The sequence below is a fragment of the Lucilia cuprina genome, chromosome 6 (genome assembly GCF_022045245.1).
Source record: "Lucilia cuprina isolate Lc7/37 chromosome 6, ASM2204524v1, whole genome shotgun sequence".
Lineage (NCBI taxonomy): Eukaryota > Metazoa > Arthropoda > Insecta > Diptera > Calliphoridae > Lucilia > Lucilia cuprina.
Window position 1 is genome coordinate 35,036,083 of NC_060954.1, and position 23,312 is coordinate 35,059,394.

General features: G+C 31.2%; 1 protein-coding gene across 3 annotated transcripts in view; it reads right to left on the minus strand.

The window, feature by feature from the left end:
• Positions 1-1,612: 1,612 nt before the first annotated feature.
• LOC111688655 (protein Wnt-2) overlaps positions 1,613-23,312 on the minus strand; it is a 38,378-nt gene continuing 16,678 nt past the window's right edge. For all 3 annotated transcript variants that reach the window (XM_046955067.1, XM_046955066.1, XM_046955065.1), the window contains exons 3-6: positions 5,079-5,296; positions 2,557-2,867; positions 2,303-2,490; positions 1,613-2,231 (exon numbers count right to left, since the gene is read on the minus strand). In XM_046955067.1, the coding sequence (XP_046811023.1) occupies positions 1,937-2,231; positions 2,303-2,490; positions 2,557-2,867; positions 5,079-5,296 (1,012 nt within the window). In that variant the 3' untranslated portion in view covers positions 1,613-1,936. The remainder of the gene's footprint in view (positions 2,232-2,302; positions 2,491-2,556; positions 2,868-5,078; positions 5,297-23,312) is intronic.

Sequence of the window (23,312 nt, forward strand, 5' to 3'; positions counted from 1 at the left end):
TTTCAACCATGAAAAAATCTTTGCGTACAGGAAACTGTGGACCTTGTAAAAGGACTTTAAAGTTTAAAAGACATACAATTTCAAAAGATGGAATTCCTTCGAAATAATAAAATTTATTTCAAATCATCAAGATCATCAAGAAGGGATTGGAAATCATAAAGAAAATTTATCACAAAAAAGTAGTAAAAAGTTTTTGAGTCGAAAATGAAACCTTTTTAAATTTAATTTCTTTTTCGTTTTTTCTCTAAGTGAGACAGGTAAATAAATTTGTCACAAAAAAGTAGTAAAAAGTTTTTGAGTCGAAAATGAAACCTTTTTAAATTTAATTTCTTTTTCGTTTTTTCTCTAAGTGAGACAGGTAAATAATATAGATAGAATGTACAGATTCCCAGCATTCATTTGACACCAATATTAGCATAATAAAATACATATAAATATTTTAAATATTCGTTTGTAGTGCTTTAAACTTTGAAATCCTTTTATAAGGACATAAAAATCGGAGCACGCAATTCTATAAGTGGAATCACATGCATATCAACTTTTCCATGTGTGAATGCTTTTTTCAAAATTGTTACAGGGTGTATATGAAGAAAATTATAGTTAAAAGCAATAATAACATCTAGTTTCCTTTTATGCGAATAACCGAATAATTTTTAATTATCCGATTATTAACCGGCTAACGTAAAACCTCAAATAATTATTTGTCGAATAAACCGAATAAGACAAAAACCCGAATAATTGAATACCCTAGTTCTTACCCTAGTCGATATTTGTGTAAAAAGCATTCCAGATAGAATGATAAAATAACTTGTTAATGGAACATTTGTTCACATAGACTAGTGAACAAACTTATATATAACCTCTATCACGACTGATGGTGATGCAGGGTATAAAAATAACTGTAAAGGCAGTTTTAAAAAAGTAACTACTTACACTTTTCTCCAATATTATTTGCTTACTTACCGGGTAAATAATGATATTGCTGGGATATAAGTGGGAAGTTTTTAAACTGTTTCGTTCTTAAAAAAGTATTTTTTTTATTTTTATGAAACATTCAACCTAGAAACATATAATGAGACATATAGGATCTTCAATTCAGAAAACATATTATTTGAAACTAGAATCGGATTTTTTTAACTCCGATTAGATAGTTAAATACTCTGGAGGCAAATAAAATATTGATAAATATATCCAGAAAATAACTTCATCAAGTCAACTAACTAACGATAAGGGTAAGGGTCCCTCTACATATGACATGTAATGACTAATAGATATATATAATCAATATAAAGTTCCATGCTCCGTTATATACCTATGACCGACATTTACGAACAGCAGGAAAATAATCAAATACTTATATACATATAAAAACTTGAATTTTTATTTGAAATACTTTAAAAGTTGCCTTTATTTTGTAATACACAGTTGACAAAAATACGAATTTGGGGTTATGTAAGCCTTGCAATAAAATTTATTTATTTATTTAAATTACGCCTCCAAAACTGGCAAATTATAAAAATAACTAAATATTTAAATAAGATTTACTAGAATATTTCATTTTCTAATATTTTTTTATTTGTTCTTTATTAAATATCATATTTTTATCGATTTTTTTATATTTTTAAATTTTTACATTCGTATTAATTATTCGTTATCTTTTTGTTTTATTTGTTGCAATATCTAATACAAAAACTAATTATAAAAAAATAAGTTAAAATTTCATTAAACTATTTCGAACTTATAAACAACAATAGCTTCATTTAGAAAAAAACTACATCTAATAATAAAATATAAACGTAATAATAGTGAAATAATAATAATTAAGTAAAATAAGTACATACACACAAATAATTACAACCAAAATTACATATAAATTGAATTAATTTTGTGCAAGATTAAAATTAAGTTTTATTTTATTAAATATATTAAAATAGTTTTATTTACAAGTGAATTCTTCGTAATTTTCTTCACAGACATCACATTGTACTTGACAGCACCATTTGAATTGACAACGACACTGGGTGGTGCGTCGTATTGAGTGTGTATTGTAGCCACGCCCACAACAAAGTAAATCACAGCTTTGAGGTCCATGCAAGGTGCGATTACAAACACGACCCTGAGTACCCTGTACACCTTCTAGCATATTGCGTTCACAGTAGTTGGGTGACGTTTGCAAATAAACCAAATCCATGCGTTTGGGAAAATTCATAACCTTGCCGGCACGATTTTTTCTGAAAATAAAAAAAATAATTTATTAAAAAAAATATTTAAATTTCAATTAATTGTTTAAATATGTACTTACTTGCTTAAAACTAATTTCAGTCCATTTTTGCCTTTGGCGGCTTGAACAATTTTGGCTTTAGTGTATTTTTTCATCAAAACATCACCCACTACACGAAATGAGGGTAAACTTTTCCAGCAGGTCTTCATAACACAAGACCCCGAGACACCGTGACATTTACAATCAGTTTTTAAAAGATTTTTCACCAGCTGTAATGTAAAATTAATTAGAATTTTTTTAAGGCCTTAAATATTGTTTTAGAAATTTGAATTTACCCTTCTTCCTGCTCGATTATTGTGTAAATTCATTAAACTTCTGGCATCTCCCTCTATTTCGCGGGCATCAAGAAATTTGCGTGCAAATTTCATACCAAATTCTATGTCCGCCGAACATCCGCCCCATTTCCAGGGCTGTTGTGCCTCACCCGGTGCACTATCAAAACCAGCCTGTGAACCTTTACGCGATGTGGGCTTGTGGCGGACATCACAACCACATAGCGAGATATTACCTCTGGCACATGCCGCCGTTACTGCATGAGCTGCCCCCGCACTTGCAATCGCATAGGTGAAAGCCGCTTCTCGAGATCCTGTTGCATAAAAAAAACATATTTTTGGTTAAAGTAAAATTAAGAAAATCAATTACAAGTAATTGGTTTTAGTTACTCGTCAATTACACATTACAAGTAATTATTAGTGGAAAAACTTCAATTACAACTAAATGTAATTGGTTATTGCTTGATTACACATTACAAGTAATTGTAATTGATCAAGTAATGAAATACTTTGTGTAATCATTATCCCCAAGCCTGCAAAGCAGAATATCTGAAATAATACAGTTAGAATCCCAACGGAGCCACTTTAGAATCATTATAAATTGAGACAATAAGTTCTGACGACAAAAAGGGGTGTGGCACCTCCCACATTAATTAAACACCAAAAAAATTTCTATATATGAGAAACCATTAAAACTGGAAATTTGAAATTCTCAAAATTTGCACGGAAAGCATTAAAATCCATACTTTTGTTTGATCGAACTAGCAATAGGGAGCGTGGCTCGCAAGTAATACGATCTGTTAAAAATTTGTTTTAAACCAATCGTGTAAACACAAAAATCTCATGACTTTTATTCTCTTTATTGATATACGGAAATAATTTAACTTTTATTATACCCTTCACCTTCGTGAGAAGGGTATATATAAGTTTGTCATTCCGTTTGTAATTTCTATAATATAATTTTCCGACCCTATAAAGTATATATATTCTGGATCCTTATAGGTAGCGGAGATGATTAAGCCATGTCCGTCTGTCTGTCTGTCTGTCCGTCTGTCTGTCTGTCTGTATGTTTGTTGAAATCAGTTTTTAGAAGACCCCAGATATCTGCGAGATCCGAATCTTCCATAATTCTATCAGACATACGACCGGCAAGAACGCTATTTAAAATCAGCAAAATCGGTCCATAAATAACGGAGATATGAGCAAAAAACCGAGACAACCTCTGAAAATTTCATATAAAATTTAGATTTTTTATTCATGCTCAGACAGAAACTGCAAAAAACAAAAACAAAATACATAACAATGCGGTAAATATTGTTATTGTAATTTGTTTATAAAAGCAAAGCAGAGCAAGAGCAGCAGAGCAAGAGTAGCAGAGCGAGAGCAGCACTAATGTTTTGTTATTGGCTAGAAATATGAAATTAAGTATGTAGAGCCTGGATTAAGTGAGAACCTATAAAAGGGGACTTTCTGATACTTTTTCGTTCTTCAAAAGGTATTTTTTGAAATTTCTATAATATTGAACCTAGAAACATAAAATTAAGTATGCATGGCCCGGATTAAGTGAGGACCCAAACGAGGGGAGTTTTTGGTACTTTTTCGTTTTTCAAAAGGTACTTTTTGCAATTTCTACAATATTGAACCTAGAAACATGTAATTAAGTATGTATGGCCCGGATTAAGTGAGGACCCATAAAAGGGGACTTTTTCGTTGTTCAAAAGGTACTTTTTGCAATTTCTACAATATTGAACCTAAAAACATGTAATTAAGTATGTATGGCCCGGATTAAGTGAGGACCCATAAAAGGGGACTTTTTGGTACTTTTTCGTTCTTCAAAAGGTACTTTTTGCAATTTCTACAATATTGAACCTAGAAACATGTAATTAAGTATGTATGGCCCGGATTAAGTGAGGACCCATACAAGGGTACTATTTGGTACTTTTTCGTTTTTCAAAAGGTACTTTTTGCAATTTCTACGATATTAAACCTAGAAACATGTAATTATGTATGTATGGCCCGGATTAAGTAAGGACCCATAAAAGGGGACTTATTGGTACTTTTTCGTTTTTCAAAAGGTACTTTTTGCAATTTCTACGATATTAAACCTAGAAACATGTAATTAAGTATGTATGGCCAGGATTAAGTGAGGACTCATGAAAGGGTACTTTTTCGTTCTTCAAAAGGTACTTTTTACAATTTCTACAATATTGAACCTAGGAACATTTAATTAAGTTTGTATGGCCCGGATTAATTGAGGACCCATAGATGGGGACTTTTTGGTACTTTTTCGTTCTTCAAAAGGTACAAAAGGCTTTAAACACATCATGGTGAAGGGTATATAAGATTCGGCACAGCCGAATATAGAACTCTTACTTGTTTTTCATTACACTTTTATACGTAAAGTGTGGTCGTGTGAGGAGCCCTTTAGTAGTACTGACCTAAAATGCTTTCTTAAAGTCTATATAACAAGCACACTTTAATTTTATAAATTACCTAAAAAATTAAATACTTATTGCTCAACTCACCCACAAACATGACATGTGCAAACACATCTTTCTTCCACACTTGTGTACAATTCCAGCGATGACCTCTGAATTGATATTGACATTCTTGTGCGCCTAATTGATGACCCTCGCCCAAGGCAATCAAAGCATCTGGAGATTCAGTGCAAAGTTGTCTCTGCTGGGGCGTTAAGCCAGGTATACGGGCACATAGAAGTGATGATGTAAAACTGGATACTAATCTGACAATAATTAATCGAAATAAAAGTAATTTGTTAATAAAACGAACATCAAAAAAGAAAAATAACAATAAAATTTATATTAAAAAAACATCTCTTCAATTTATATACATAAATAAAACTTAGATCATACAAAAAAATCTGCTAGATATTTAGTTATAAAAAAGACAAAACCATTCATTTTGTGATAAATATGCCGTCAAATAATTAAACCCACATACAATTCATACAACAATTCAAACGATTATTTATTATAACAATATAAAAATACACTGAAAAAAACTAATTTTAATATAAATATGGTAAAGGAGGATTAATAAAAAAAATTGTCTAAATATAGTCAATCAATTTATTAAAAATGTTAAACATTTTTTAAAGCAAAAGCAACTTATCAGATTAAGAGGAAATGGATCTTCTATGATTACTTCGAAAAAATTCAAATTTGGAAGATTAATTAGTATGAATAATATTTTTCGGTGATTATCATTGCGATCTATTAACCAATTTTCAAAAACTTTAAATTACCTAAAATATTTTAATCTAAAATTAAGAAAAAATACAATAACATTTTACGAAAGCCAACAAATATTTAAACAAGAGACCAAAGTACACTTTTCTAAAGGATTGAGCTGTCCCTATCATTATAATTGAAAAAAAAACCGTTTTTGAAAACTGTTACAACGTCTTCAAAAACATAATGAAATCTTAATTTATGTAATTTTAATGTGGTGTGACGAAAGTCCAATATGTCGACCTTAAAAATTTAACCCCTGTTCTTCGAATCTTTAATTTTCGAAATGTTTAAATTATTAATTAATAATTGACATGTTTATACTTTAGGTTTTATCTCAAAATTAGCAGAAGATAGAACAGAGGTTAAGTCTTTAACGTCTGGATTTCAGACGATATAACAGTTTATAATATATATATCTGTTATATCTTAGCAGCATATATAACAGAGGTTAAGTCTTTGATTTCAGACGATATCACAGTTTATAATATATATAAAACGGTGAATTTTCAATCTTTATGACACGATATCTAGAATAGCATCCAGCACAGCGTAGTCCATTAGGAAAAATGTTTTACAATGAAACAAAAAGAAAATTTCTTTCAATAAATCTGTAATTTTCAATCGGTTACTTATTATCAGATTTAATATATTCTGACACGACAAAAATATAAATTTGGACTTCACAATAAATATATTTGTTCGAAAAAAATGTTGTATCAAACCTACGGCCACTGCGTATGTTACTACGCAGTGGGCGTCCTCCGATAGGTTAGTGATATGTGTTCTAGTCCGGTAGATCGGAGGTACTAGTAAAAGAGCGAACAACAGAGCCGGTAGAAGCCTAAGTATATATTTTTTTGGATTTGGTGTTGTTCCTTCAAACTAACTAACTAAAAACAGACAGACAAAATCAAAATGTTTTAAATAGGCGTAATTATAAAAAGTTCACGCCTACTTTATATACATAGAATTATTTTCCTTGTCGGGACCTGTTTTCCCAGCCCAATTTTGAAAAAGACAGCTGCACGTCTTTCTAGGATGTAATCTCTTCGCTTTAAGGTTGACTCCTCAATGTTAACAGTAGTGACTACTAATGCCGTGGGCTTGTTGTAACAGCCCTACAAATAGAATTATCTTTGGTTCTTCTCTTCTGTAAATGACATCCCATTTTTAAGAGACCAGCTCAGCATTTTGAGTTCCAAGTTTACTATCATATACTTTAATGAAGAAAATGGACTTTAAGAGCACCTCTTCTTTGCCAGTCCCGGTCTAGCGCCGTCGAACTTGATAATTTCGATCAAAGTTTGTTACTGTGCTACCACATTGGTCAAATACCAATCTCATCTACATAACGCCCATGCTAAACTCTAACGATCTTTATTGTTGTTATTGTTTGGCCTTTAAATTGATGGTGTACCGCACTATCTTATTTCTGATCTGATCTTCTACTTTACTCTGCTGAACTATTGGAATTTTGCCTGTCGGGTAATTGGCATCGTACACTGCATAGTAAAGATTGTCCCGGTGTCCTCATCTGTCAACTTTGACGTAAGATGAAGGTTCTTTTCCTTGTTTACTTTATCCTTCGGGGCTTCTTTTGAGATGCCCATCTTCCGAAGTTGATTTTGCCGTATTATTCGGAATAACTGGCTTGGTGTTGTCACCCTTACTAGTTAGATTTTGAATTGAGATTTCTTTGAATGATGTGTGGCTTGGCTTCGACTGTATATTAGAAGACGGTAGTTCATTGGTAGTTTAGATATGCTATAACTAACCTTTTTCACCTTTTTGGAATTTGCTATAATGGTGTTGTTATTATCATCTGAGAATTTGGAATCGGAGCCCCCTATATTTGAAGGCTGAGGTAGCTTGTAGCTTTCTTGGAGTACATCCTTCGCTTTCACCTCTGTAGGATGACGGTGATATGTGACTCGTGAGTAGATCAACACTTGCTGCAGCTACTCAATTATTTATGTACTGCACCGTAAACTATCTGCCCCCTAGGGAAGCGGTTGCTTACTAAAACTCCCCAGTATAATGTTCCAAAATATTTACAACTTTAATGATATTAGTGGATTATTTTAAACATTATAGTTGAGGAAGTGAGCGTGGCATTAACACCTAAATTTTTTGTAAGTTTGTTATAACTTTTTTATGACAAATTAGAACTCTACTACTTTAGAGTACAATTTATAGATCGAGCTTTAGAATCTTTCAGTTTGGGTCTTAAAGTAGAATTTTTCTTACAGTGCACAACTCACTCATAAACATAGAAAAACAATAATAACAATAACATTTTCATTCGTGTGTATAACTTTTTAAATGTTTGCTTCCAAAACTCCAACATTGTAGTTGGTGTGTGAGTATTTTTGTTTGTAAATATTTTTTTAGTTAGTTTGACTTTTAAAAAACCAAAACTAACAAACAAACAAATAAATAAACTGACAGTTAGTAAGTTTGGCTTGAACGAATGACTGGCGGCATTTTAAAATACAATAGACTTCGTATAAGTACAATACATACAACATATTATTATTATTTTATTTCTCTGTTAGTTATGTTTTTATAAAATTTTATTTTATTTTCAACTGCAAAATGGTTATTTTATTGTATTTTTGTATTTTTTTTAATAGTTTTTTGCCGCCTTTTTCTCTTGACTTAATTCATTTTGTTGTTGTTGTCATTGTTGCAGTGCTTAAGATCTTATCGCTTGAGTTACAATACAAATATGAAAACAACAATATCAGTAAATAATAGTTAATAAACGTTTTAAGCTCCTAAAGATTAATGCGTTAACATGACGATTTCATGCTGTGTCAAATGTGCTACCAATCTATTGTCTATTTGCGACTATTTGTATGAGTAAGTATTTGTTAACAATCAATAGTTTTTTTTTTGTTGTATTTCATTTAAGCAGTTAATTACATTAATCTTACGATCATAATCGTGTAAATAATACCAATCCAACTTTGTTGTACTCTTGTCTATTCGATTTCAAACAAATTCAAATTGACGTTAACAGCATTTCAATTCATTGGATTAGAAAAAAAGAGAGACAAAATTAAACAAAAGTTCATCAAATACGGTAGGAGAAAAAGCATTTTTCGTAATCTAGATGGTTCTAAACATTATCACTATGATTTGACATTATAGATATATATAGATTTAAGTTGCGTATATTTGCTGTTATTGCACTTCCGCATACGTAGTTAAGAGTATTTCTTAATTTTATCCTTATAACAATAACTTCATATTGAATTTACTTTTGCTCTTAACAAATATTTTTGACATGACTAAATAAAAAAATATACATTTAGCTTAATCCAATCAAGCAACCAACCCGCTGCCTGCCTGCCTACATCAAACTCATTAATTGTATGTGGCACGACTTGGCAATTAATTGTCTTAATTCCGCCATAATTACATAAATCAAACTGAATTTAACTTCAGGTGGAATTGTATTTCAAATCTCCATACATCTCTTGAGCTTGTGTGAGTGTTAATGTGCGCCTGTCCGTCCGTCCATACATCCATCTAATCGTCTGCTTCACTCTCTGCATGTTAACTTATTCATCCATGTAAATCTTATGAGTTTTTCGTGTGTATGAGTAAGAGTGTAAATTGAAGATCATTCATGATGAAGTTTTTTAGTTTTTTTTCCCTCAAGTGATTCATAGACGATCTACATTTAGTAGTTATTATTAGGAATGAAGTTTGTTTTTTGGGGCATTTGGATTTAGAAATAAATATTCTTTTGTTGGATATTCTTTACTTTTGGCATTTGGGTGAAACTTGGAAATTAATTGTTGTTAAACTAAATTACTCATACTATCATAAGCACAGTGTTGTCTTAAGCATGGATTTAAAAAAAACTGATGGAAGTACCGTATACTTGATCGAATAAACTTTCCTATTGAAAACGTATTTCGATATCGTGCCATCATCTCAAAAAGGAAAATTACCATAAATTTTATTCTAATCGACTCAGAAAATGATTCTAAGCCGATTGGTATACTTTAAGGTGGGTATAGGACGAATATTTTTGTATGTTACAAACATCAGCACAAACCCAATATACCCTCCCACTAAAATGGTGTAGGGTATAAACATTAATAACTATTACTTCATTATTACTACATTACCCCCCAAGTCCAACTCAGTTTACAATCCTTATCGATCGTAATAATTAAGGATCTTTAACAAGCAGCAACAGGCTGGATCATGATTGGGATCCTGATGAGTCAGATTGGGGCTTTTATTTACTAAGTAGTGTTTGTGGGATCCCGTGAAACCCGAATATCATGTTTATGCTTTGGAATCATAAAAACACACAACATAAAATATTAAGAGTAGATGATCAACTTGAGATGCATCTCTTGACTTTAATTAATGGTTTTCAAGTTGAAACTTTAAGTTTATGTTTTGTTTTCTAATGAAATACATTCTTTTAGGTCGAATAAAATATGTAGATTGTAAACTACACAGGCTGACAAAATTTGTAAAATAAAAGTCAGAAAAGCTTTGTTTTTCTTAAAAGTTTATTTTTGTTTTCAATATATTTATTATTTAAAAACAGGCAGTTAACTTTTAAGTAGAAACTTTTGTTTGTTTTCTAATGAAATGCCTTCTTACACATAGAATAAAATGTATAGATCGTAAATCATCGGTAGTAAAATCATTCGGTAGTAAAAATCTTAGGCAAAAGGGAGGTAAACTAAAATGATCTCAACAGATGCAAAAACCTTTTAAAAAATGTCCACTAAAACCAAATAACCCACCTTTTTATGACCATTTTATTCATAATTTTCCCACATTTTTTCCACCAAGATGAACTGAGCGATAATGTATAGATTTTAAACAGTTTACTAGCAATATCTTAGATAACAGCAAATAAAACAAAAATGTTGCTATAAATTTCTGTTGCAACATAACGTTATGTTGCGTGATAGTATTTATTTTATTTACATTTTCCAGCACAATCTATGGTGTCATGTGAACATCTGTCACTTTTGCGTTTGTTTTGGTCTTCGAAAAGTTGCAAAATTTAACAAATTTTCCTGGTATTTATTGCATTCCCTGTGCAAGTTTTAACACTTTATGTTTTATATGTATATTTTCATAGTTTAGTTAGTAATAGGAACACAATTGAAACTAGTGTAACATTTGATAAATCATGGTTGCGCTTACTCATTTAGTAACCTATCTAGTTGCTGCATTATATGAGAGTTTGATTGCTTGTTGCATGTTGCAACTAATAACGCCTTAAGTAAAGATTTGTTTAAACAAAGAAACCAAATCCTGATTTATGTAAGATAAGAAAGCAAAGAGAGATGCAAACAGGATATCAACTCACAATTATTACATTAAAAATAATTTTATATAAAATATATTCGAAACTTAAATACAAGTAAATTTTGAACTCGTTATTATTGTTATCAGACGACTTGATTAAATATGTTGCAAGCTGCGAACATGAATTTTATGGGAAATAACTAAGGATTTGAATTTAAGAAGAAATTAATGACAATGAAATGTCCTATAAGGTATAAATATTAACGACTATAACCACCACTATTACTTTTTCGAGGTGACATTTTTTTTTAAATTTTGTAAACAATGAATAGCTGTTTCAAACAAAATCATCTTATGTGAATGACGAGTTCACGATCAGTTTACTGGTTGAGAAAGTTACTCCCGGATTGTTAAAACATTTCTAGAAATCCTTTTACAGATCCTAACGGTTTTAGTGTATTCTAACCTGTACCCCGTCATAAGGGGTAATAAGACTTACTACCTTCCTATCGGAAAGATGATATCTATCACCACAAAATGTTGGAGAATATAAAATGGTGGCTCTTTATATATCCAAGGTACTTTATTAAAACACGATAACTAACTCTCTTTATCTATATCGATATCTCTTAGAGATTTACTCTCATAAAACGAATTTAATATTAATTTATGAATGTTGATGTTACTTCGAAAAATTCTTAAAAATCATTTTTATTTTATACATTTCTAGCCAGTTTTAGTAAAACTAACTTTTACATTACCTCTCAACACTTTCTTGAAATGATGACAAATTATATCTTGTAATCTATTAGGAGTCCAACAATTTTCTTTTCGACCGACACTAAAGCTTTTGGGGTGAAGATAATCTTTAGGAGACTTACAATCATCCTTTTGGAAAGATAGTGTCATTCCATTCCAGATTTTGGAAAATGTAAGGTGGTGGCTTTTAATATATTCAAGGCACCTTATTACCACATTCTAAAAGTGGTCTTGAGCTGATGATTAACTACATCTTGTCAAATAAAAAGGACTGATCTTGAATATCATCACGGCCATAGCTTTTGTTTTGAGGATGATCATACGAAGACTTACTAACCTTCCTTACTAACCTTCCTATCCTAACTTATAGATGGACTTTTATTAAATAAGTTCAATATGTTAAATCAGTGCTTTTCAACACTAGCTCGTCAATTTGCTTTAACCTATTCTCTTGATCAACTTTAAGTTGTCTTAAATTAAACAAGTTCCATGTTAATGCTGAATAGTTTAATTATTAGAAAATTGAAAAAGGTTGATCATCTGATCATGAGAAGACATTGCTATATACACCTTATCTTAGATATTTTTCAGGTACCTAAAGAGGCTTTTCTATAAGACATTTTACTTTATATGATATCCTATAATAGCTTTGTATATATTTGAAAATTCAAATTTCAGATAGGGGCAGACATTCCGAGTGTATTTTGAGCTACTCGCTCTCGTAGAGGTTATGGCGAAGCTGCTTATCGATTCTCAATATTTTTCTTTAAAAAAGATAAGATTTTTTCTGATACTCTTCAGGAACCTATCTGGCCCTATCTGAAATACAAATTTCAGATTGGGTCAGAGGTTCCAAGTCTATTTTTGAGCTACTTGTTCTCGTAGAGGTTATGGCGAAGCTGCTTATCGATTTTCAATATTTTTCTTTAAAAAAGATACGATTTTTTCTAATACTCGCATAAATATTTATATGCATTTGACATCTTTCATCTAGAACTCGCCCATTCTTGACTGGCAAGTAGACGTGTAAATAATATTACAAAACTTCCTGCTGAAGTATTTTCTATCTCATCCGATGTGAATGTATTTTAAATTAAATGTCCACAAACACCAAATCATCTAGTCTCCATCCCACCGCTCACCGACTAAATAGTAAATGTGATCGAAAGTAATATTTAGATTAGGCTTGATCCAAGGAAATACACTTAAGGGATTAATAAAGATATTTTCGTATAATGCATCTTTATTATTACGTCTGGACGTAATTCCTAAGAATTTTGCCACCATTATTCGTGAGGGATGTTATAATCGAAATAATATCGATATTTATCGAACGATAAACATTTAAAAGACACAAAAGAAATCTTAGATTTAATGTAGGGTATGCAGAATTACAAAAATTGAGATGTAATAATAATTGTGTACAATTTGGACTCCTTGGACTTTGGAAAATATGCAGATGTATTAGTGCAGCATACCAACAAAAAGAAGGAATGAAAATATATGTATATGCGTGTCTCATCTATACGAAGCCTAAATGATAGAGACGCGCTTGCGTGCAGTTAATGATGAAAATGAAATTGTAAATAATTGATTGAAATTTAAGACAGACCAACAAACAGACATATAAATAGACAAACTATGGCATATATATATTTTTTTCTTTTTCTTCAGTTACATTCATTTACACATTAAAATCCAAGGAGACATGCTGCAGTACACGTTGCATACCACATTTGATCAAAGCAAGTTGTTCACTACCATTTGTTGCTGTGTGTTTCTTTGCACAGTTTTGCCATGTAGGTGAGATTTTTTGTGGGCTACCGTGAGGATGTTTTGACACACCTTTCGTTTTTATTTTTAATAAATCATGTTGTTTCACATGTTTTTATTTGTTTTATTTTGTTTTTATTATTTTTATTAAGTTTTGTTTTATAACGAAAAATAAATGTACGTATGTTATGTTGTTACTGCCTTCGATTTTAAGTTTTAATTTTAGCAACGTTGTTAAACATTAAATCCGTTGTTATCACCAGTCATCCGTCGAATATAACAATATAATTATTTACTCATGTGCTCCCTGTTTCCCATGTGCTACTACACACTACATACTCGTAAATGCTTTATTTAGCCAAAAGGTTGAATTATTTATTTCACATATACACACATAGATTTATCACCTGCAGGAGGCTTTGAGAATTAAAATATATAGTCGTTTAGTACGACTGTGCCGAATCCTATGTACCCATTAGCATCGATTTTCGATTTTCTGTTTAAAAACTTTTTACCAATTTAAAAAAACTATATTGTTGTTTTAATCATACAGAACGATTATTTTGTTTTTAACGTTTCTTGAAAAGAAGCCAAAAGGATTTCACAATTTTTCAATTTTTGAAACATCAATTAAGCTATTTCATTAAAATTAATTCCATTACAAATCGTTCTATAAATTGAAAATATCTAATCAAAGATGAATATATTGAAAATAATCCACAAGATTTTAAACTATGGTGTATTTTGAATTTTTCTTTTCAAATTTATCAAACAGTCCTCGTACATATTTCAAGGTTATAAATAATTATCTCTTCTCATTAGGAAGTGATTGTTATTGGTTATTTTATTTTATATATCCACAAAACAAGTAAGACTTCTATAATCGGCTGTGCCGAATCTTATATACCCTTCACTATGATGAAAGTTCCCTTATATGGGTTCTCACTTCATTCAGACTATACATACTTAATTTTATATTTCTAGGTTAAATATTATAGAAATTTCAATAAGTACCTTATTAAGAACAAAACAGTACCAAAACGTCCCCTTTTTTGGATTCCCACTTAATCCAGGCTCTACATAATTAATTTAATATATTTCTATATAGAAATTTCAAAAAGTACCTTTTTTAGAACGAAAAATGTATTAAAAAGTCGCCTTTTATGTATTCTCGCCCAATCCGGACTCTACAAACTTAATTTCATGTTTCTAGATTCAATAGTATTGAAAAATTCAAAAAGTACCTTTTGAAAAACGAAAAAGTACCAAAAAGTTCAATTTTATGCTTCTTACTTAAGCCAGGCTACAGATACATAATTTCATGTTTCTAGCCAATAACAACACACTAGTGCTTCTCTCGCTCTGCTGCTCTCGCTCAGCTACTCTTGTTCTGCTGATCTCGTTCTTCCTTGTTTTTATAAACAAGAGTACGTTCGATCGTATTTTCAATAGAATTATTGAATGTTCGGATCTTTCAGATATCTGGGGGCTTCTGAAAACTGATTTCAACATACACACAGACAGAGATGGCTAAATCGACTCCGCTATCTATAAGGATCCGGAATATATATACTTTATACGGTCGGAAAATAATATTATAGAAATTACAAACGGAATGACAATCTTATATACCCTTCTCACGAAGGTGAAGGGTATAAAAAGGTAGTTAGAGAAGTATTTTTATTCTGTTGTTTAATACATCTGGATTTAAAATTATAGCAAATTCCCAAGTACATTTAAAACTCCAATAAGAGCCTCAGTTTTTTTATATCTTCTCATCTACTATACTGCTTCATTTCATGTTTGTAGGTGCAATATCACAGAAAACACAAAAAGTACAAGTTTAAGAAAGCAAAAGTACCAAAATTTAATTGTTTTTTCATTTGTACCCATTTCTGTTAAATTTCTTACATCGAATTTTCCACCTCTGATATTGCCAATTTTAAAATAATAATTACAAACACCTTTATACATGAATTTTTTTTTTGCTAATATATCCATTTATGGTCCTATTTTGCTGTTTTTGTAATGATCTTCTTGAAAGCTATCTGAAAGAAATATTGAAGGTTTAGATCACGAAGTATCTGCGGTCTTCAGAAATTTGTTTTCAACAAACATATAGACAACCCCACGGGGTCATGTTTGTGTTATTGCAATCCCGGAAAAAGAGAGGGAGTCCGCCGGGACTATGAGCTAGTTTAGTCACTTCACTCCTCGGACATTCCTTAGAATTATTTGACATGTCGGGCTGGTCAGTTGGTTGAGATTCTTTTGGCATACACGAAATTGCTATAGTATAAACCCAAAGACTGATATACGGTAAAGTCTATATTTCGGAATAAAATCTGTGCTGTTGCCGATGACAACAGAGAAGTGAGTAAGGGACAAGCGATGGAAATCTTTATGATACAGAATGAATGAAGGTGTAAACGGGTCTTGCCAGCGCGTATACCTAGAATGAATGTGTCGGATGTTGTTCATTATGAGTGTGTCGGATTAATGAAAATTGTGCTGTGAAAAATGACGGATAACTTATACAGATGATACCATTGATGATTGAGGCCATCCCATCTGCGTGGTTGTAAACGAAAATGATGTTTCTGTATTTCGGCAGTTAAGCAACTGGGCAGCAATGGTCAGAGATTATATATGAGTACATATGAGTACTTAAGCAAAGTGCACGTATACTAGACCGAAATTCCATATACGTAAATTTCAACTAGCGTGTAAGAACAACAATGGGGCGCTTGTGAGTTGTCACAAAAGACCACTCAGTAGTTAAAAATGGCCACTGTGAACTAAAGCCAACACGGCAGGTGATCACCTAAAGCACTTCGACATTAATTTAAACATACAGACGGGCAGATAGAGCTTAATTAATTTCAATTTCTCTAAATATACCATTCTTACGAAGGTGAAGAGTATATTTTTTTTTTAAATTGGCTTCAGTTCCTAGATATTAATTATTATATATTTTCAATCACAAAAAAATGGGTTAAAACTGTTTTGTAACCTTTTCTAAACGGATTCTCAGTTCCTGGTAGGGAATTGAGGCTATTTGAAAAAAAAAATTATTTTTTCATATATTAAGTACATTAATACGCATCTTTTAAGAGTTATTCCTACAAAAAAGGTATACCACGGGACACCCTATTCTCACGAAGGAGAAGAGTATAAAAAACAAGAACGAAAACTTAATTACAGTGCGTTATTTCAACAAATTTAATTTTACATTAAATTAATATTAATACATTAGCTTCGATGACTTAAACAAAAAAAAAAAAAAAAACATTGAACAGTATCTTATAATAGGATATGACCGACTGTAATTTCTTACTTATTTTATAATTGATCCCTGATGCTAAAAACATTGTTCAAAAATATAAAAACTTCATAAAACAGAACAACTTTAATTTGTTTCTTTTTTAAACAACTCAGTCATTAAATGACCCTTTATGAATTAACTATGTATGTTATACATGTATTTCGATGATGTATCAAACCTGGTAATGATGACAATATCCATAATGTGATATTGAATCTTTAACTCATCTTTTTCATATTCATCAGAATGTGAATTTTTGTGTTGTTATAATTATTATATTCAGTTTTTTTCACCAACATGTTAAACATGATTTTAACATGTCCGCATTTTTGTTTTAATTTTTAAATTGCTGTTTTCGTTAATATTTTTTATTTTTAGCAGTTTGGTAGTAAAGTAATAATTGGTTTAAGTTTAAATGCTAAATGATTGACTACAAACTGATCTGTGGCATGTAGAAACAGAGGCACTGCCACTTCAATTCTCGACTTCGATGAGATGTTTTTTTTGAATTTCTTAATATTTATGAAAATTATATACAAACTATAAATAACTATAGAAAGGTTCAAACTAAAATCTGCCCATTTTGAATTCTTGTCAACAACAGCAACACCATCAACAGCGATTCATCAAGTTTCATTAACAACAACAGTAGTTATATTGTTGCTGATACATGACTGAAACAAAAATGAAATATATTTTTTGTTCTGATTTTGTAAAGAAATCGTTAAAATAAAAACATTGATGGTTAAATTTTATGGAATACTCATATATTTCAGTTGCTGCTGCTTGTTGATGACAACGAAATGAAGTGAGTTGTGTTGATAGTTGCTAAGCCTGCGCAAATGAAATGCTTACAATGCTGTTGTTGATGATTATGATGATGTCGTTGTTGCTGACTTTGGGGTATTGTTGGGTTATTTTTATTGTTGTTGAATGTTGTGGTTGAAGCGCCTGAGTAGACCTAATTTTGAGTTTATACAGAAAAAAGTTGGATTGCTGTTACCTTTTACAAAACTATTGAAAACAACAAAAAACTGACAGCATTACCAGCAATTATTTGCCATTGTTCCTGATTTATGCATGTAATAATAAATAGCAGTATGACATTCTGTTATTTCGTCTGTTGTCGGTATTCATTATTTCAGTTTTTGGCGTGACCGTCATGCCCTCAATGTTTTTTGTTCTTTTTATATCATACAATAATATGTGGTTGCCCAAGGATGGGAAAACAAATGTTTCATTTTATAAATGACCAAATAATGGACTTCCTTTATACCTCGCATTGGTATACCGCTTACAGTTATGGTATGGTTATTATATTTTTGATTATATACACATTAGGCCAACTCCCGAGAAAAATTATGATTTTGTTATCTGTATATCTTTAATGATCACTAAAATACTTCCATGACTCGATCTGCCTGTTTACATTGAGATTCCAAAAAACTTGTTTAAATTTCGGCAACACATTGCAAATAATTTTTGATCTATCAGTAGAAAGGGTGTCATCTCTTAATCTCTGTAATCATTAGTTATAGTAAAAATTATTTGAAGTTCTCAAAAGGACGAGAATATTCTGCAAAGTTATTTTATTCACACGGTGACTGTTTGAAGCTCACATACAACAGTTAATCAGTAAAATACCGACACAGAAAGAGGAATAGTTCTTCTCTCCGAAAAGTTCGAAACCACAGTGGAATTTCCTTAAATTTAAAAGGTAATCTTAGGCTCCACTATTCAATGCACGATACGGACTACACAAATAAAAAAAAACATCAACATCAAGTCCATGAAAATCTATTTAGGCGGATTTAGGTGGATTTTTACCTGAAAAAATTACTTTAATATTTGTTGAACCAAATGAAACGGTCAGGAGGGTAAAATCATTCATTTGTGACTAGTACACATTAATCTATGAAAGATTCAATTCTGAAATAAGTTCTGAAGATTGATTGCACGTCATCTAAGGCCTTATGGCCAAGACTTTATGCAAAAGCAATTCAGCCTTCACACTCTTAGGTATTAAAGGAGTCTTTGCTTTATTAAGACTTTCGTCAGTTATAGGGACAGTACGATGAAAGACTTATGCAGGTTGTGACGTCTAGTGCAATCTATTTCCTAAAAAAAGCTACAAAGATCCTTATCTTGAGATTAAACAAATTTTTAGGGATCATTCTTGAAAACACCCTAATTAGTTAATAAAGCTTTAGGCGCCACTTGAGCTTCTCTGGATACACTTCATCGTCTGACTGTGTTTCTACAACGGGGACCAGTAAATCGGCAATATGCCTACCGGAAATCGCCAGTCTAAAAACAGGTGACTTGGAATATACGTTTATTCAAACTATCAACGATCCATAAACCCTCGTTTATTACATTTGTTTTTGACAATTACTTTGAGGTTATTATGCCAGTGGAACATTCAAGCATGATCGCAGCAAACTGTGTCCCATATCTGGAACCGCTATGTAGAGATTTTGTGGCCGTCATAAGAAAACATCTGAACTCTATTGCTGTACAATAGTTCAACAATAAGACTCGTCGAGCAAGAATCTAAGGTCCCCCAAATGATATATTCAACCTCTCACCATTCAATCCAGTAATTTTCATGTATGAATTATACTCCCGATCGGCGAAAAGCTTTGTTAAAAGATTTCTTGCACTCTTTCTTGCAGAAAGAGAACTTAACTAAACTCTTTAATCTAATCTGGGCAACTAGCCATTGTTTGTTTAATATTATTTATCATAATTTTCTAATAGCGTAATCTAAATCCATTTTTTAAGGGCAAGGTTGATCTCAAGCTCGTTCTATTTCCTTCTCTTTTTTCTGCACTCTGCATCTCATTTGATGCGTAACGTTTCGTAAGCTAAGCAAGGCCTATGAATAAATTTTTCCAGATGTGAAACTCTAAACGCACCGAGATGGAAATTACAGGTGCAGCAATAATTTCGCAAAAGATCACGATTTTCATCATAATTTTTTGGCAATGATATATCAAGAACCCAACGGTTGACTAATGTACTCGATGTGTAAAATGTTACAAAAAGTTTAACAAGCTTCAAAAAACATTATATACGCTAATTAGATCATATAATCATAAAATCTTTATCATCATAATTATGGTAGAGAGCATTAAATAATCGGGTTTAACCAACCATGATTTGTTTTATTTGCCCATAAATAAAGTTTTTTTTTTTATTTATTTAATTTGCTGTCAACATAAGCCTTTTGTTTTATAAAACATTTCTGTTTATTATTAAACAAAATAATTTGTCTGTTTATTTCTGCTATTGTTTGGTCATGATTTCCCGTATGTGAATTTTATAGTGCAGTTGGGGCAATTGTCGTTTGAATGAAGTGAGGTAAAGTTGTGAAGTGATTTGAATGAATTCTCTCACCCCTTAACAATTCAATGACAATGAATAAACGAATAATGACACAAAACAACTGACATTCAACACGTGTTAAATGATTGTGTTGTATAAACTTCATTCACTCAATTTTTTTTGTCAATTTGACAAAAAAAAAGAAAAAAATCACACACACAGACACAGAGCAAATCTTTACGATCTTAAAATGTTTTAAATATTATTTGGGTTTGGCTTAAGGGACTTCCGTTTAAATTAAAATACTATTTGTTGTTGGTTTATGTGTTTGAATGCAATTTAAACTTTAATTACGGAAATGAAGTTTCAGTGATTTCGTATCAGTTTTCATTAAATACTTTCTAGAGTTCAAACATGTTGGTGCTTAAATATATCTCTAACTTATAGGTTTTGCTTGGTCTTACGAGGGTAAAAAGATAATTACTTGTTAAATTAACAACTTTATTTCGTTAGCTTTTATATGACATTAGTATATTATACGAATATCAGTTTAAAGCAGTGGTGCTCAAACACATACTACCATAGTTTTATTTGTGTTGGTAAATCAGCAGAGAAAAGAATTCAATTCAAAATAAAAGTATACTAATAAAATGACTTCAAACTATATGCTTACTGTCAAATATTTATTATGGATTTTGACAGCCAGCATATATCAAAGTCTATATATAAAAAACTATCAACTGTTCTTCCATGTTTCCTACATGAATTTCTGTGTGTATTTTATAAACGTTGCGCACAGATCTTGCTTCGACAAGTTCTGATCAGCAACTGATTTGATTTTGTTTTTCAAGTTGAAAGCAAACCAACTGATATTGCTCATTACAAAAAGAAGAAGAATTGAACCAATAGTGTATGTGTAACAACTTAGCTTCAGCAGAATTTTCCTACCATATCACTCGTGCTATGAAATGGCAATTTTGAGCGCCTCTGGTTTAAAGCTTAAAGCAAATGACAGACAATTTTAATAAATGAAATAGATTATTATAAATAATAAGAGGCTATATGATAAATGGAAATAAAGCTTGAATTCCAAATTATTCGATCAAAAATAATTGGTAATAGAAATTATCAAAATCTATCAAATAGTTGTCAAACTCAAGGCTTAAATCAAAATAAAATTAACGCTTTTGCTCATTATAGACAAAATTCTATTCGATTTGAATAAATAATTGTCAATGTTAAAAGTCAGCTCCTGTTTACGGCTTTTGTGCATTTATGAAAGAAATTACTTTTTTAATTTCTTCAAACAAACAAACTTTCATATGGATTTCTTTCTCACAGTCACAGCACAAGTTTAGCAAACATATGTACAAAACCAAAGTACGTAGTCGTTAAAAAAATCTTTCAATTTAACGCATAAAAATCCAATCATAAGTATAATTTTTAGTGCCTCTTATATTACTTCATATGTGGCACAATTGTTTGCATGTGCAACAATTGAGTCAAGAGATCTGATTATCATATCTGACATACCGAAAATAGATAAAAACGAAACAAGATTAACATATTCATGTTATTAAAACAATAAAAAGCAACAAGTAACCAGCAAATCAGCCAACTATCTAGCCCCGGCCAATCTCATTTAATGCCCAGGCAACAATCATTTAAAAACTCATAAAATTATAAAGAATACTTTATTTAATATATTTTTCATGCGCTTATTCCATCCAAAGCGCAGGCGTACATACTTGTTATACACATTGATGGTGGTGACCACCACCAGTACATATATTAAACCATGCTTATAGCATGCCATAACCTATAAGGTAAATGCAAAAGAAAAAAACGAACAAAGTTTGTCCATAACATAAAACATGCATTGATAACAAACGTGTGCCAATAACTCGCAAAAACCACACGACTCTAGTTAATACACATGTATGGACTTGAGTAGTAGTAGTAGTCGATTCGGTAAGTTTTCTTAGTTTGGATGGTTGTTTGGTTGGATGAAAGTTGTATTTGTTGTTAATGTTGTTGTTGTCGTCTACCCACCGCTGTGGTGTAAATTGCCATTGAATGTACTGGTCCATTGAAATTGGGAAATATTTTCGTTTATACGCTCAAAAAACCAGGGACAGTTAAATATTTAATGTTAATTACTTGTAAACTGGATTTCGTCTTCAATTAGCCAAATTATTTTGCGGTGTTCCGAAGTTTTTTATATGAATTTACGATTTATATATGGTCTTCTAAGTACATATGTGGCATATCCTTATCTACTTTTGATACTTGATATTTATATATGATTATCCAAAGATATTATGTTTGGCCAAAAGACGCAGATAACAAGCTACAGCAACTGCTTACAGAGCTTGTAATATTCTTTTCGATACTTAAGTTTTGCATTCTTTTAAGGGATGCAAAACTCAATGAAGCTATATTATTGCCCAGATATCAATAACATTATCCCCTTTTTCTATTGACGGAGGGGTTTATCCGCAATAATGTCGTATTTATTTAAGTTATCTATTGTATTTTTATCTTTGTGCCAAGAGACATATCACCTTTCTGTAATAGAGGACATGTTACCTTAAGGGTCTTCCCCATTTTATTATTACAGCAATGCGGGGGCAAGACGTCTGCCGGTATCAAATGTATCCTAGGCCCTTACTTAAAATGTGATTACCTGAAACTGGTAGAATTCAAGGCTGAATTGCGAACTTTGCCTTGTATCCTTTTAAATGATTTAAGTCCAAACACGGGAATAGAAATGTTGGTTAAAAAAATTATTCACATTAAAGCCGAGAGTATATCGGATGAATGAGAAGTCTACTGGGTTCATTAGAGATGAATGTAAGGTAACTTATACAAGTGATTACATTGAATTTTGTGATCAAACTCTTGAGACGGAAATGTGACATTGCAATTCATAATTTTACCAACCAAATATCTTGAGTGTATTTTTCATGTGCCTGGTCTTAAAACACAAAAAACATGAAAACGTTAAAACAGTTTATATTTAAAGTATT